This window comes from Trichechus manatus, unplaced genomic scaffold, assembly GCF_000243295.1.
Source record: "Trichechus manatus latirostris isolate Lorelei unplaced genomic scaffold, TriManLat1.0 scaffold00014, whole genome shotgun sequence".
NCBI classification, from domain to species: Eukaryota; Metazoa; Chordata; class Mammalia; order Sirenia; family Trichechidae; genus Trichechus; species Trichechus manatus.
Window position 1 is genome coordinate 12607695 of NW_004443950.1, and position 17235 is coordinate 12624929.

Sequence of the window (17235 nt, forward strand, 5' to 3'; positions counted from 1 at the left end):
GCTTCTGTCCAGAGGTTAGAGGGGAAGGCAGAGAGAGTTAGGAGCTGGTTGAATGTTCATGGGGAATCAGTGGCAGAGGGGAGGAGTGTGCTGTCACAGAATGGGGTGAGCGGTTGGGGTCTCATAACAATGTATGTTAAAAAAAAAAAGTAATAATTTTCCAATTGCCGTAGAGTCAATTCTGACTCATGATAACCCCGCGTGTACAGGAGTAGAACTGTGCTCCACAGGGTTTTCATTGGCTGATTTTTCAAAAGTAGATAGCCAGGCCTTTCTTCTGAAGTGCCTCTGGGTGAACTCCAACTGCCAACCTTTCAGTTAGCAGTGGAGCATGTTAACTGTTTGTACCACCAAGACATTCCAATTAAAAATTACTTCCTGCCTTTTTATGCCAATTCTCCAGTAAAGAAAGTTCTTCTCAGAACCAAAAATATAGCCCCCCTCCAAAAAAATTTTTTTTCTTTAGGAAAATGGTGGCACAATTGATATCCAGAAGGCAAGAATGCACCCACCTGGAATGGAAAGAGACTATTCCCTGAGCTAACTCTGAACTTTATATACCATGCTAAGTTCTTTTCAGATAGTGTCTTATTTAGTTAAGCTACTTGCCAAGTGTCATGGATTGAATCGTGTCCCCCAAAAAATGTGTGTAGCAACTTGGCTAGGTCATGATTCCTAGTATTGTATGACTGTGTTATCTGATGTGATTTCCTTATGTGTTGTAAACTCTACCACTATGATGAGATTATATGTGATCTCCTCATGTGTTGTAAATTCTATCACTGTGATAAGGTTATACTGATGAGGCTGACAAGATCAGTGTCTTAATGCAATCTCTTTTGAGATATAAAAGAGAGAAGCGAGCAGAAACACATGGGAACCTCACACCACCAAGAAAGCAGTGCTGGGAGCACAGCGCATCCTTTGGACCTGAGGTTCCTGTGCTGAGATGCTCCCAGACCAAGGAAAGACTGAGGCATCAAAAGGACCTTTCTCTAGAGCCAACAGAGAGAGAGAGACTCTTCCTGGAGCTGATGCCCTGAATTTGGACTTGTAGCCTACTGGACTGTGAGGACAATAAATTTCTCTCTGTTAAAACCATCCACTTGTGGTACTTCTGTTAGAGCAGCACTAGATGACTGAGACACCAAGGGTCACAAAGCTAGTAAGTACTGAGCCAGTAATTAAATACCACATCTCTCCCAAATTTATCCTGTTATTTCAGTCCTTCTCCACCAGTAATGGTCACTGAACCAGGAAAACTTTCCTTCTGGACTAAGTGAAAATCACAAATTTATGCAAGTTTTCTAATGTGCATTCTAATGAGACCCTGAATCTGAGACTTTATCACACCATCACAGTGACAACAGAGTGCAGGCTAAGGAAATGTCTTCCTGAATCTTAGCACCAACAAAACAATATTTAATACAGTATTAACAAATATGTGCCTACCTTGCAAAAATTTAAAAACTAAATGTGGCAAGCTGAATAAGTCTACCCATTCATTTACTGATCCATCTATTCATACATTATTTAAATATTAAAAGGGGTCCTAAGGAATCCATGCTGTTTGGAATGTTTGACATTCTTTCACAGTAAAAAGCTATGCTTACCAGTTTGTTTGGGTATCTCAGGAGTATTGGCTGCACTGGAACACCAGGAATGAAGGCTCCTATAACCACAATGACATTTTATGACATGTTGTTTATTCTAATAACAGTTATACAGTAAAGAAAAAAATGGTATAAATATATTGGATATTTTAAGAGTACAAGAAACTACTTGCTAAATGTTAGTAAATTCTTAGCATTTACCAAAATAAGGGATTTTTAAAATTCAGAATTATTTAAGGAAAATATTAAATGCTGTGCCTGTGTCACTTAAAATATTTACTTATACCACCACTTGTTTTCACTTTCCAAATACCTATGTTCAATAGGATAAAAAAAAGGGAGGGAAGATGATAAAATCAAGGCAAAGAGAAAACAAGGAGAAGAAAATCTGGAGGAAAGCAAATGCTTGAAGCAAGGACTACCACACCTGCTAGAAGTGAGTCATACCCTTGGCTCTGAGCATTCTAGCAGCCAACACAAAAAAAAAATTTTAAAATACAACAAATTACTATGAAAGCTGCATTCAAGACTTCATAATGTTATAAAACGAGTGAACCTTACAAGGCATTTCAAGACATTATAAAGGTAATGAAATAGGTTTTCTACTTGGTGACATAGGACCCCAGGGGTCTCTGAAGATATCCTTCAAGGAAAAAAAAAATCTGTCAGTGGTTTTTGCTCCCCACAACCCTCCCCCACCCCCACATACATAAAAAGAGAGAACACTACAGGGAACATGAGGTTAGGATACCAAAAGAGAAAGTAAAGGAGTAAGTTCCATGGTTTCACAACATTAAAAACTTTTTCTCAGAACAGAAATGCTCAGAGCAACCTAAAGAGTTATTTTGTGTATTACTAAGAAATCTCCCATACTGGTGGTGTCACAATAGATAATTTAATTTATCTCACCTGGTTTAAAAGTAATCAAACAGGAACGATTAGTACAAGTACCTTCTGGGAAAACTAGTATCTTGGGAGAAAAGGAATAGATTTAATATTTCAGTCTAAGTAACAGATAACCTCTTTACTCCCTTTCTTATGACTTTACAAATAGCTGCTAAGTCTTAAAAAAACAAGTAAAAATGTAACAAAAGAGTAACACTTGATACTAACGAAAGCTAGAACTGTTATTAATTTTTCCTATAAAAGAGATGTAGTCTGACTAAGAAGATAATTAGAAAATGAATTTAAGCTTTGAATAGAGATATACTTGTTTCTTTTTCTTAATATATTTTGTTGTTGTTGAGAATATACACAGCAAAACATACACCAATTCAACAGTTTCTACATGTACAGATTAGTTACATTCTTCTAGTAGTGTAACCATTCTCACCCTCCTTTTCTGAGTTCTTCTTCCTTCATTAACATAAACTTTACTGCCCCCAAGGTTCCTATTTAATCTTTCGAGTTGCTGTTGTCAGTTTGATCCCACATAAATAGTTCTTGAAAAGAGCATAATTTTCAAGGCAGACCCTTTTTACTAGTTAAGCTAAACAAACTATTGTTCGGTTTTAAGAAGACTTCAGGAGATATTTTTGGTTTAAGGTTTAAAGATTATCTCAGGGCAATAGTTTTGGAATTCATCCACTCTCCAAGGCTCCAGAAAGTCTAGAGTCCATGAGAGTTTGAAATTGTGTTCTGTATTTTCCCCTTTTTGATCAGGATTCTTCTCTAGAATCTTTGATCAAATGTTCAATAATGGTAGCTGGGCAAGATCCAGTTCTTCTGATCTCATGGCAAAGGAGGCAGTTGTTCATGGAGGCAATTAGCCACACATTCCATATCCTCCTCCTGTTCCTGACTCTCCTTCTTCCTCTGTTGTTCCAGGTAAACAGAGACCAATTGTTGTACCTTGGATGGCTGCCTGCAAGCTTTTAAGCCCTCAGGCACTACCCAACGAACTAGGAGGTAGAACAGAAGTACTACACACATTACTAGGCCAATTAACTGGGATGTCCCGTGAAACCATGTATACTTGTTTCTTAATGATGATACTAATGATCCATAAAAACTTTAAAGAAGATGGATACCTTAAGCCATGGTCAAGGTGTACATTAAGCTATACTGAATCCTTCTGCTGCTATACATTCTTAACCAAATCACTTCCTACATCTTTGCTTCAGTTTTCCCATTAAATGATATTCACTCCCACAAGATATAGTTTAGAGATATCTTGAGGACAAAGGAGGAAACGCTTACAATTTGCTTTATGCTTACTTGAACTAGTTGACTTATGGAATATAACTTAGTATCTTTTTGAGGGAGTGTGTTTAACTTTTAATGTACTTCCTATGTTTTCCATGTGAAAGATATGCAGTACAGTTAGTTTCTCCAATAACTGAATAAAATAGCAGCTGGAGTTTCTGAAGCTTTTAGAAATCAGCAGTGAGTAAATTAATAAGTATATAAAATTAAAAAATAAAACCCCTGCACTCACAGCAGTTAGTAATCTGTATTTTATAATAGAGAGGAAAAAAATTATTAGGCTAGATTGTCACAGTAACAGGTTAGTTGTAAAATAAAAATTATGACTAGGTATAATTCCAATCTCTAATTATAAAAAAAAAATTATGAGTTTATATGACAATAGGATATAATATCAAATATTACTCATTCAATGGAAAGTCTATAAGTATACTATTTACAATGAATGTATATAGATGGAATCATAAAATCTCAGAGCTGGTAGGGGCATTAAAAATCACATAGCATCTCTAATGCTTGAATTCTTTCTACAATATCCCCCCCAAGTGGTTGCTTAGCCAATGCCTGAAAATTCCAGAAAAGGAATCCAAAGCAGACCATTCTACCTCTGAACAGAAAGTTCTTCCTCAAAATGAGTAAAATGAGTTGTAATCTGTGTACTTGTTACCTACCACCTACCACTCCTAAATATAGTCCTTGGATACAAAGAGAAAAATAAAAAAAAAAGCCAGCTCTTTGCAATCATTTCTCACATGCCTTGGTTTCTAAAACCTCCTGGTTGGTCATACTCCTCTCCTCTTGTTAGTTTACCAACTATGTCTCATCGTGAGTGGCCAGATCGTGGCAAGGCCATTCGTTCTGCTAGCGATCAATACGGCAAAGATAGAGAGATGCTTATCAGAATTACCCATGAGGCTTTCTTTATGCAATAAGTGCTATCCCTCCTGCACCCTTAAAATTTTAGGTCATTCTGGGGGAAGGAGGGTGGCGAGATACAGTTTGAAAATGTTCTACAGGTGATTTTGACATACCCCTGAATTGGAAAGCACTATCTAAATATACTTTAGATAAGATCAAAGATCCTAATCATTTTTTCAGTAAACCCACCATACTGTTGAGGATAATTGTTAGTATCTCATCTTTAAAATGGTAGTTTGATGCAAAGTAGAGAATTCTTTTATATGATATAAAGTAAAAAGTGGTTCAGAGTTGGGAGAATAAAAAAGAATGATATATATATATATATGTCCATGGAGTATCACATGGCAAAGAGGACTTCTTAGTACTCACTACTTCATTTATTCTGCATTTATTATGCTAAAGACACCTGGAGTAAGTGTCTGATATATTGCTATCTCTGGATCCAAGTAAGTACATTTACAAAGTTACAATAATAAACTGTCAGTATATTTAAATGAACATCTACTGTGTTTTACCTGGGGCCATTCCCCTCTTGATGTTGCTCGCTTTATTATTTCATTTATTGTGGTTTTTCGTGAATCTGGATCGACACGGGAGACCAACACTGGTTGCACAGCCCGTAATAGTCCTTTAAAGCAAACAAAAAGTCACAACCAAGCAATTTATTTTTTTTTTTTGGCTAAAGCTACCAGGGCAATGATACTGCTGAAACCATAAAACCAATTTTATGGGAAGTTAAAATGACAGCATATCAAAGAAAGCAACTTAAAAAAAAAAAAAAACACAAAACCTCCAATTCAAAGTTCATTAGAACTTAGTTTTTAGTTTCCAAAGGAGAGGGTGAATATTTATACCTAAAAACATTCCATTGATTTAACAGAAGTAAGCAACAAGAACACAAAAAGAAGCAAGTGCAGTTTCCTCCCTCAAAATTTTCCTCTCAAATTTCCATTAAACCTTTGGAATAGATGACAACGTTATCTTGTTTTATTATAGCAACAGCCTGAAAACTGATTATATTAATTCACAGTACAGATACTATAGGGAGAAATTATAATTCATTTTAGTAACATCTTCAGCACAGCATCCTTCTAAATAGGTAGCTTCCTAGCACAAACAAAAAAAGCCTCGATTTACCAAAAATGTATTGCTACACCACATTTCAGGAAATAGCCATATTACACAAAACAAGGTAGTTACGTTTCTTGTTTTTGTTTAAGTGTCTTTCTTAGCTGAATGACAAAGCTGCAGGAACTAACACTATTTTTTCAGAGCACCAAGGCAACATCAGGGAGCCTTCACAGCCACTCTCTCATCACTTGATGTTTGCAATAACCTTGGGACAACCAGGAGCAGTTACTTGGAGACTAGTACCTTAGGGAGAGACCAAAGCATCTGGTGGGGAAAACATTTCACTTGCTTCATTATGTTTTTTGGCAGGAAGCACTTATTGTTCCACATCATAATTTTCAAAGAGTTACATACTAATTCCTCATGGAGATTTTGGGGCAGTAATGAAGAAAACAGAGTTAGGAGAAAAGACATAGTGTCTTTATCAGCCTAATACCCTGAAAAGAAATTTATGAGGCAGCATGTAAACTGGGTTTTTTTTCACAAATTCTTTGGTTAAATTTTCTCTCAAAAAAATCAAGGATGTTTGGCATTTGAAAACTGTCTTTCTGGTCACATATAAGAAAAGAAAGACATGATGGTACAGACATAAAGATAAGTTTTAAGAAGAATTATAAGGAGACAGGGAATTTTCTAATCTTTTTTCATAAATTCATTCTTTCTATATAGTATCCTCATGAAAAACAGGAAATGCGTTTTAAATGTTGTATTATTTTAAAATTTCTTAACAAGACTACCAATAAACAAGACATGATTTTGAAATTTAAAGTGTGAGCATGAAAATACTTTATCTATGTTACCTTACAAGTACTTACTGCCCATCAGAGGCACTTGTGCATTCTCATTTCTTGATACCATAGAAGGTAACCCAGCTATGACACAGGCAATTCCATCAAAGAAGGTTGAATGAGGGGCAACAACAAAAATTGGTGCTTCCAAAGGACTTGCAATCTTTCCTTTCACGGTAACTATAAATCCCATTGAGAAGAACAAGGCACGACCCAGAAACTTCAAAGCTGGTTCAGTAACTTTCCTTTGAAAATAAGTATTAAAAAGACATAATTAGCTTTGCTTACTGAAGCTAACAACAGGGATTTACTCTAAAATATAAGAAGAAAACCAGAACATTTTATTATAAAATATGCTCTAAGAAGAACAGCTAACACTTACATGGAGCTCTTTCTTCCAGGCATTGTTCTGAGTTTTATGTATATTAATTTACTTAATCTTCAGCACAATCTTATGAAGCAGATATTACTATTATTGTCCCATTTTACCGATGAGGAAACCGAGGCACTACGGCACAGAGAGATTAAAGTAATTTGCCTAAGGACACACAACTAATAAAGTGGCTCTATTATTCTGTTACTGTACTGCAAACTGATAAGAATGCATTTTCAACACACCTACCTCACTGAGATATCCAAATGAGTACTGCCATTCAAAGTAATCACCATGGGAATCTATACTTGTGTAATGAAGATACTACTAGCTCCCAAAACATTTTTAGAACAGTCATGCTGAAACTGTCCTCAGAATTATTTTAGGAATAACTTCTTTAAAGTAAGCCTCATTATCTATAACCAGAGTTCTTATACATCATCAAGAATCTTAAGTTAATTCACCACCTCACTTCCTTGGAACAAAGATACACATAAACCATTTCATAAATGTAGTTGTTGACTTAAAAAAAAAACCTCCATTCAAAAATTAATTAATCAGACTGTGCCAGAACTGTGCAGAGCACACAAGACAAGTAAGATCCAGTCTCTGTCCTCAATAATAAGCATATACCTTTTCACGGAAAAAAAATACAAATAATAACATGTATCTCACCCACAGGGCATCTAATGTGAGCTTTTAAAAATAAGTTTCCTTCAACGTTTCCTTTAGTTATACATGGGGTCACCTGGAGTTGGAGCCCAGTCTATAGCAACTATCTAATTCTTGCAACATTCTTTCAATAATATAGTGAGAAGCTATTGGCAACTAGCTACTGAGGAAGTTCCTGTGACTTTTATTTCATAGCAAGGAGAAGTGAGACACAGAAAAACAAGTTACTTTTCCAGAGAGCACAGGGAAATGACTACCTCCACTCTTCCCCTTCAGTTTAGAGATGAAATCCCTATTTATATAAAGATACAAAGAGTATCCCCTCATAGAATTTCCACATCTCTCATTTTTTATCTACAGTAATGTAGCTTCGGACAACTACATTCCCAAAAGATCTCACATCCAAAGCCATTAAACACTTTTATTTAAATGTTAAAAGAATGGTTAAAAGTCTGGTGCAACATAATACCTGCAACATTACCTGTTTGAAAAGAGGTAGAGATATTGGCTCAGTTGATAAAAGTGAAACTTCTTTTCCTAACATTTATTACATCTGTTTTCCGGAGTCTATTCTTTTATTGATAAGTATAAATGCATTAAAAAATATCTGCCATTTCAACATTTTTTTACACGTACAATTCAGTGACATTAATTACGTTCATCATGTTGTGCAACCATCACCATTACCCATTTCCAATTTTTTCCATCCCCCTTATCAGAAGCTCAGTGCTCTCTAAGCAAAGACTACTCATTCATCATTCTAGGTTTTCATAAACCACTAACAAAAAAAAATGAAAGAGATAATCTGAAAGGAACTGGTGAGGCATGAAAAACATCCCTTGAAATGTTTTTTATACCATGCAACCTTGTGATAAAACAAAAGAGTATGATCTGCAAGGTCTGAGGTGGTATTAGTTCTCTGTGGGTACTGCTAGCATTGGATTCAGTTTCACTTCAAACCAGTTTTTTGGTTGATATTGACCTTTGTTCACTGGAACATGAACTGAACACCAAATTGCACACTTCTTAAAAAGTCTCATGAATAAAAAAGTTTGGAGGATATATTCTCATTTGAGATTTGGATGAGAGGCACAGAACTTTGTATACTCCAAGAAAAACAAATTTTTTTTTAAAGCACAATTTCAGAGAATTCAACACTGCCCTAAAACTTGTCTATGGATATCTATGGAATCCATAGAGACCACATTAACAGCCTCCACTTTCAAGATGTACAGATGGCCACAAACTGGTTCTGCCTAAGAGGAATTAACTTTACCAGTATCTTTGTTGGAGCACTGGAGGTGTACTGGTTAAGAGCTCAGTTGCTAACCAAAAGGTCAGCAGTTCAAATCCACCAGCCACTCCTTGGAAACCCTATGGTGCAGTTCTACTCTGTCCTATAGGGTCGCTATGAGTTGGAACCTACTCAACAGCACGAATCAGTGACAATATCTTTGTTAATACATGATCAATTTTTTCCCCACCACTATGCTAATTAGATGATGCTTTAGAAGCAGTTCCATTCTACCTCAGTGCTAAAGTCTAAAAAATGCTAGGCTATATTTATTAATAAATAATTATTAATAGCAATTGCTAAGGTCATTAATAAAATAATATCACAATAAATGCACTAAATTATACCACTGCAAAATTTGTTTAGAAAGTATGTAGGTACTGTTGAAGGAAAAAACCTACTGAGAAAACTGCAAAAGAGCAAAAGAAAGCCAGGTGCTTTGCAGCTGCAATGGTTCCAGGTATACTAATTGGATATCTTTCAGAAGCAGGGACACATCACTTTTTTGGCAATAACTCAGAAAGCAAGGTGTTTCACCATGAGAAAACTCTGACTTCAACAGACTATCACAATGTGTTTGGGCAGTGATTTCTACATATCATAAATTAAGGCCAGCTTCTTTTGAGCAATAAAAATAAATTATTAAAAATAAGTAGGTAGCAATTAAATAGAACTATTAGTCACTGACTAAGCTATGATCCAACCTTCCTTATCTTGATTTACCTAGTATTTGGACATAATTATTTCTTACCTCCTCCAACCTGTTATTGGGTGGGTCAGCTTTTCAGGGCAGCATGCTGTTGAAATTGCAGCAAATGGCCATGCTAGTAGTAAAATTAATGCAACCAATAAGGCACGGATTGGAAGCAGGATAATTCCAAGAAGGAAAATCTGAAAGTCAAAGTTGACAAAACAGTGAATGGACAATATTTTAATGCTGTAGCTATGAAACAGAAACACATGAGAGGAAAGTTTTATGCTCTTCATGCATAAAACAAGGATGAATTGAGCACTATCCTGTGCCAGACAGGGACCTAAGCACTAAAGATACAAAGAAAATAGGACACTATCTTTGACCCCACAGAGTCTACTACATGGAAACAGTGAAGAAAACCAACCACTATAAGATAACTTGATTTGTATTTGATAGAAGTGAACAGAGGAGGCTAGAGGAACAAAGAAAAGGAATGTCTGACTTAGCAGTCAGGGAACTCTTCCTGGAGGAGTTGAAACCTGAACAGCCCTGAAAGACAAGCAGAGCTAGCAAGGTAGAAGACAGAAACTATTGTTTGAGAGCCATAGATAGAAGGAAAGGTGTTAATAAAGGCATTAGTTTATAAAGAAGTAAATGGATTATTTTATATACTTGCCAGTCCTTTATAACTAATAACCATAAGGAGATGTAGGAGGAGGAAAAAAAAAACCCCCAAAACTAAGAATAAGAATGAAAACTAACTAAATAAGAACGTTGTTGTTGGTTGCCAACAAGCTGATTCTGACTAACGGTGAGCTCACGTGTGTAGAGTAGAACTGCTCCATAGGGTTTTCAATGGTGGGTGACCTTTCTTGATGAGCAGTAACTTATTTAATTCTACAACCTTAAATTGTTTTACATACAAGAAAGGAGTGGCACAGAGGGAGTTAAATTAAATTGCACAAGATCACACAGTGAGTGAGTGGCGAACCAGGATTTGAACCCAGTTTGCTTACAAAGCCCTTGCTCTTAATCCCTATTTTAAATGCCTTTTAAGTGAAATAAACTGTCCTTATGTATAACAAATTGACTTTTTTTCTATAATCCAATTACACTATTCAACAGTGCCATTCTTCTATTGTATCTATTGGCCCTTAATATGAACCTGAGCATCATTAAATAATTTACGAGAAATGTCAAAAACATTCTAGTTATGTGATCTCTGTCATATGTGCATACGTTTGAGCTAAAAATTACACACAAGAAAATGTTCAGATCTTAAGTGTACAATTCAATGAGATCTGATAAATGCATACTCATGTAATCACCACCCAATCAAGATAAAGAACGTATCCACCACCCCAGTGAGGCACTTTGTACCCTTTCTAGTCAATCCCTACCTGCTTAGGTGTTTCTCTTAAGTAAATACCTAGGAGTGGAATTGCTGGGTAACAGATGTAGTTTAAATTTATAAGAAACTGCCACATAGTTTTCCATAGTGGTTTTATCATTTTAAATTTCCACTGGCCATGTATGAGAATTTCAGTTGCACTACATCCTTTCCAACATTTGGTGTTCGCAGTCTTTTCAAAAAATCGACTTTATTAAAGTATAATTTACATAAAATAAAATACATCCATTTTAACTGTATATATTACGAGTTTTGCAAATGCATACCCACCACAATCAAGATATCAAGACTTCCACCACTACAAAAGGTTCCTTTGTGACCCTCTGCAGTCAATAGTCCCTCCTGGGCCCTAGGCAGCTACTGATAGGTATATTCTTTCACATTGTTCTAGATTTTCATATAAATGAAATCATACAGTATGTCTCTTTTATGTCTGGCTTCTTTTACTTCATATTTTTGAGATTCAACCAGGTGTTGTTTCATTTTATGAATATATTACAATCTTTAATCCATTCATCTGTCCATGGACATTTGGCCTATTATCAGGTTTTAGCTATTATGAACATTAACGTTCAAGTCTTTGCCTGGACATATGTTTTCACTTCACTGGGAGTGAAATTGTTGGGTTATAGGGTAGCTGTATGCTTGACTTTATAAGAAACTGCGAAACTGTTTTCCAAAGTGATTGTATCATTTTACATTCCCACCAACAATGTACAAGAGTTCCTGTTCCTCCACATTCTCACCAACATGTTGTCAGTCTTTTTAATTTTAGCCTTTCAAGTGGATGTAAAATGATATCTCACTGCAGCTTTAATTCATATTTCCCTGATGAATGATAATGTTCAGCACATTTGTCATATGCTTATTGGTCATTTCTTTACTTCTTAGGTGAACTGCCTGTTCAAGGCCCACTTGTATTGGGTTATTTGTCATTTTTCTTAAAGATTTCTAAGAGTTTTTTACATATTCAATATGTAAGTGCTTTGTCAGTATATGTATTGAAAATATTTTCCCCTATTTTGTGGTTTGCCTTTTCATTTTCTTAATAGTATCCTTTGATGAGAGGAATTTTAATTCTGATAAAGTCTAACTCGTCTATTTTTAATTTATGTTTAGTTATTTTCTGTGTCCTCCCTAAGAAATCTTTACCTACCCCAAGGTCATAAAGATATTCTATATTTTCTTCTAGAGCTGTACAGTTTTAGCTTTTATGTTTTAGCCTATGATCCATCTTAAATTATTTTCTATATGTAGTGTGCAGTAGGGATAAAAGCTCATTTTTATCCATACATTTATCCAATTGTTCCAGCATCATTTGTTGAAATACTTGATATTCCCCCAATGACTTGTCTTGGCAACTTTCTCAAAATCAACTGAACAAACAAACAAGTTTTTCTGTGGATATATGCTTTCAATTCTATTGATTATACACCAAGCAGTGGAATTGCGAGGACATATGGTAATTCTATGTTTAACTTTTTTTTTTAACTATGGTAAATATATAGGTAATAAAATATTTGCCATTTCTATAACCTTCACATGTACAACTCAGGGACATTAATTATTTTGATCATGTTGTTCAACTATCACCATTAACCATTCTTGAATTTTTCCATCAGCCTTAACAGAAGTTCAGTGTCCCCTAAGCATTGTGAGCGTGAAGTAGTAGTTGTGATTTTGATTTGCATTTTCCTATTGATTAGTGATGTTCAGCATCTATTCATGTGCTTATTGGCCATTTGTAAATCTGCTTTGGAGAAATGTTTATTCAATTCCTTTGCCCATTTTTTAATCGGATTGTCTTTGTATTGATGAGTTCTTCATATTTTCTGATACCAGATCCATGTCAGATGCATGACTTACAAATATTTTCTCCCATTCTATAGGTTGTCTATTCACTTTTTTGTAGTGTACTTTGAAACACAGATGTTTTTACTTTTGGATGAACTTTAATTTATCTATTCTTTCTTTGACTGCTTGTGCTTTTCATGTCTAAGAAACAATTGCCTGATCCAAGGTCACAAAGATTTACACATATGTTCTTTTCTAAGAGTTGCAGAGTTTTAATTCTTAGATTTAGGTCTTGGATACATTTTGGGTTAATTTTGTTGTATGGTCTGAGATAAGGATCGAACTTCATTCTTTTTCAAGTGTCTATCTGGTTGTTCCAGTACCATTTGTTGAAAACACTATTATTTACCCCATTGTTTTGGGATTCTTGTCAAAAATCAATTGGTCATGTTGTTGTTGTTAGATGCCGTTAAGTCGGTTCTGACTCATAGCGACCCTATGTACAACAGAACGAAACTGCTCAGTCCTGCACCATCCTCACAATCAGTGTTATGCTCCAGACAACTGTTGCAGCCACTGTGTCAATCCGTCTCAGTGAGGATCTTCTCCTTTTTCGCTGACCCTCTACATTACTAAGAATTATGTTCTTCTCCAGGGACTAGTCCCTCCTGATAACATGCCCAAAGTATGTGAGATGGGAAGTCTAGCCATCCTCGCTTCCAAGGAGCACTCTGGCTATACTTCCTCCAAGACAGATTTGTTTGTTCTTCTGGCAATCCATGGTATAGTCAATACTCTTCACCAACACCATAATTCAAAGGCATCAATTCTTCTTCAATCTTCCTTATTAATTATCCAGCTTTCACATGAATATGAGGCGACTGAAAATACCATGGCTTGGGTCAGGTGAACTTTAGTCCTCAAAGTGATATCTTTGCTTTTCACACTTTAAACAGGTCTTTTGCAGCAGATCTGCCCAATGCAATACATCCTCTGATTCCTTGACTGATGCTTCCATGGGTGTTGATTGTGGATCCAAGCAAAATGAAATCCTTGACAACTTCAATATTTTCTCCATTTATCATGATATTGCTTATGGGTCCAGTTGTGAGGATTTTTGTTTCTTTATGTTGAGGTGTAATCCATACTGAAGGCTGCGGTCTTTGATCTTCATCAGTAAGTGTTTCAAGTCCTCTTCACAGCAAGGTTGTGTCATCTGCATATCGCAGGTCGTTAATGGGTCTTCCGCCAATCCTGATGCCACATTCCTCTTTATATACTCAAGCTTCTCAGATTATTTGCTCAGCATACAGATTGAATAAGTATGGTGAAAGGATACAACCCAGACGCACACATTTCCTGATATTAAACCATGCAGTATTCCCTTGTTCTGTTCAAACGACTGCCTCTTGTCTATGTACAGGTTCCTCATGGGCACAATTGAGTGTTCTGGAATTCCCATTCTTCACAATGTTGTCCTTAATTTGTTATGATCCACACAGTCGAATGCCTTTGCATAGCCAATAAAACACAGGTAAATATCTTTCTGGTATTCTCTGTTTGCAGCCAAGATTCATCTAACATCAGCAATGATATCCCTTGTTCCATGTCCTCTTCTGAATCCAGCTTGAATTTCTGACAGTGTCCTGTCAACATACTGCTGAAACTGTTTTTGAATGATCTGCAAAATTTTACTTGTGTGTGATATTAATGATATTGTTCGATATTTCTGCATTCTGTTGGATCACCTTTCTTTGGAATGGGCACAGATATGGATCTCTTCTAGTCAGTTGACCAGGTAGCTGTCTTCCAAATTCTGGGCATAGATGAGCGAGCACCTCCAGCGCTGCACCCATTTGTTGAAACATCTCAGTTGGTATTCTGTCAATTCCTGGAGCCTTGTTTTTTGCCAATGTCTTCAGTGTAGCTTGGACTTCTTCTTTAAATACCGTTGGTTCTTGATCATATGCTACCTCCTGAAATGGTTGATCATCATCCAATTCTTTGTGATACAATGACTCTGTGTATTCCTTCTATCCTCTTTTGATGCTTCCTGCATCATTCAATATTTTGCCCATAGAATCCTTCAGTGTGGCAACTTGAGGCTTGAATTTTTTCTTCAGTTTTTTTCAGTTTGAGAAATGCCAAGCGTGTACTTCCCTTTTGGTTTTCTAACTCCAGGTCTTTGCACATTTCATTATAAAACCTTACTTTGTCTTCTCAAATCATCCTTTGAGATCTTCTGTTCAGCTATTTTACTTCATTTCCTCCAGTCGCTTTTGCTACTCCATGTTCAAGAGCAAGTTGGTCATAGATGGGTTTATTTCTTGACTCCCAATTCTATCCCATTCATTGAGAAATATAGATACTCCAGTACCTTATACCTGTACCACGCAGTCTTGATTACTGCAACTTTATAGTAAGTTTTAAAATTTGGAAGTGTGAGTCCTCTAACTTTGTTTTTCTTTTACAAGTTCATTTTTGGCAATTCTGGTTAGCTTAGTAGTCGGCTGATGATTAAGTAGATATTTCCTTCAGTGCCTGAAGCCAATAAGTCTCCTAGTGTTTGCCAAGGGTCTCTATGTGCATGTTGAGATATGTCTTCAACATTCAGCTAAGTAGCAGTTCACAGCTCTGTCTTAGCCTTCAGTTCCTACTTGCACAAAGCTTCAAGATTAGCCAGAGGTGAGAACTTAGCGTAGTCTCACATCTTTCCTGGGCATGTGATAACCTCGAGCACGCACACAGCCCTATACGTGCATATGGCCTTCTAGAGTCCCAGGAATAAGTCAACCCTTTTCAAAATCTCCTATGGACATCTTATTCCCAAGCTTTTCCTCTGAAGCTTTTTGCTTACTCTACTGTTGGCTCCAGCAGTTATTCACTGCCTCAGCAGCTGTGATATTAAGCAATTCTAATTGTTTTTTTTACAGAAAAAAAGCTGTTTGCATATGGTGAGCTCCAAGACAGGTCAAATAAAGACATCCTTGCAAGTGGGGTCTTCCAGGGAGCTGCCAGATAGGTCAAATAATGACAATTCTCTGTAAATGGGTTTTGAAGGAGCTCCAACTCTGCTCTGCCCCCTCTAGTAGCTGGGTTTCACTGTGATTGCAGACTGTTGGTTTTCAAGGCTACTGCAGAGCTGGGAATTGGAAGGATGAGAATAGGGCATATTAAAATGCCACAAATCTTGCTGTTTTTACCAAAATTCAGCACTTCTTCTTGAATAAATGCTCCCTAGATTGCTTCAAGCTTTTGGTTGATGTTCAGAGTTCTGACAAATTTGATTCCTATAATTTTTTGCCAGTGTTCGCATAATTTTCATGGAGGAGATGATTTTTAGAGGTCCATCTCCATTTCTTTCTGCTTTTTAGATTGTATAATTTCTGATGATCTATTCTTAGGTTCACTGATCCTTTCTTCTGCCATCTCCAATGTGCTACTAAGCCCATCTGGTGACTTATTTATTCCATATGTAATAATTTTCAGTTTTATAATTTCCATTTGGTTCTTCTTTACAGTTTCTATTTCTCTGTTAAAATCACCCAAACTATTCACTCATTTTGACATTCTTTTCCTGTAACTCCTTCAGTATATTTATAATAGCTGCTTTAAAATTCTTATGTGCATATTCCAACATAGGGGTCTTTTCAGGGTCTGTTTTTATTGACTGTTTTTCTCTTGACCATAGGTCACACTTTCCTATTTCTTTGCATGTTTATTAATTTTTGTAATACATTGGCCATTTTGAACGATAAATTGCAAATATTCTAGACTGTTATCTTCTTCTGAAGAGTGTTGATTTTTGTCCTTTGTTGTTGTTAGTTTGCCACTGAGTCGGTTCTGACTCATGGTGACTGTTATGGATTGAATTATGTCTCTCAAAAATGTGCGTCAACTATAGATAAGTAGTAACTTTGGTGAAGGGTAAGACAGTACACAATACTGGGGAAGCCAGCACACCTTGTACAAGGAAAGGTCATGGAAGCTCCATAGACACATCCAAACTTCCTGAGGGACTGAATTGCTGGGTGGGGGGCTGTGGAGACCATGGTCTCAGGGAACATCTAGCTTAATTGGCATAATACAGTTTATAAAGACAATGTTCTACATTCTACCTTGGTGAGTAGCGTCTGAGGTCTTAAAAGCCTGTGAGCAGCCATTAAGATATTCCACTGGTCTCACCCCTTCGGGAGCAAGGAGGATGAAGAAAACACAATACAAGGGAAAGATTAGTCCAAAGGACTAATGGACCACAACCAGCACAGCCTCCACAAGACTAGTCCAGTACAACTAGATGGTGCCTGGCTACCACCACTGACTGCTCTGACCGGGATCA

The 17235-nt window shown here is 36.4% G+C and overlaps 1 protein-coding gene across 2 annotated transcripts in view; it reads right to left on the reverse strand.

Annotated features, from left to right (window-relative positions):
- Positions 1–17235, reverse strand: part of LPCAT2 (lysophosphatidylcholine acyltransferase 2) — a 98605-nt gene that overhangs the window by 78481 nt on the left and 2889 nt on the right. For both annotated transcript variants that reach the window (XM_023726893.1, XM_012554192.2), the window contains exons 2-6: positions 9749–9888; positions 6686–6903; positions 5255–5367; positions 2523–2583; positions 1614–1672 (exon numbers count right to left, since the gene is read on the reverse strand). In XM_023726893.1, coding sequence (XP_023582661.1) covers positions 1614–1672; positions 2523–2583; positions 5255–5367; positions 6686–6903; positions 9749–9888 — 591 coding nt within the window. The remainder of the gene's footprint in view (positions 1–1613; positions 1673–2522; positions 2584–5254; positions 5368–6685; positions 6904–9748; positions 9889–17235) is intronic.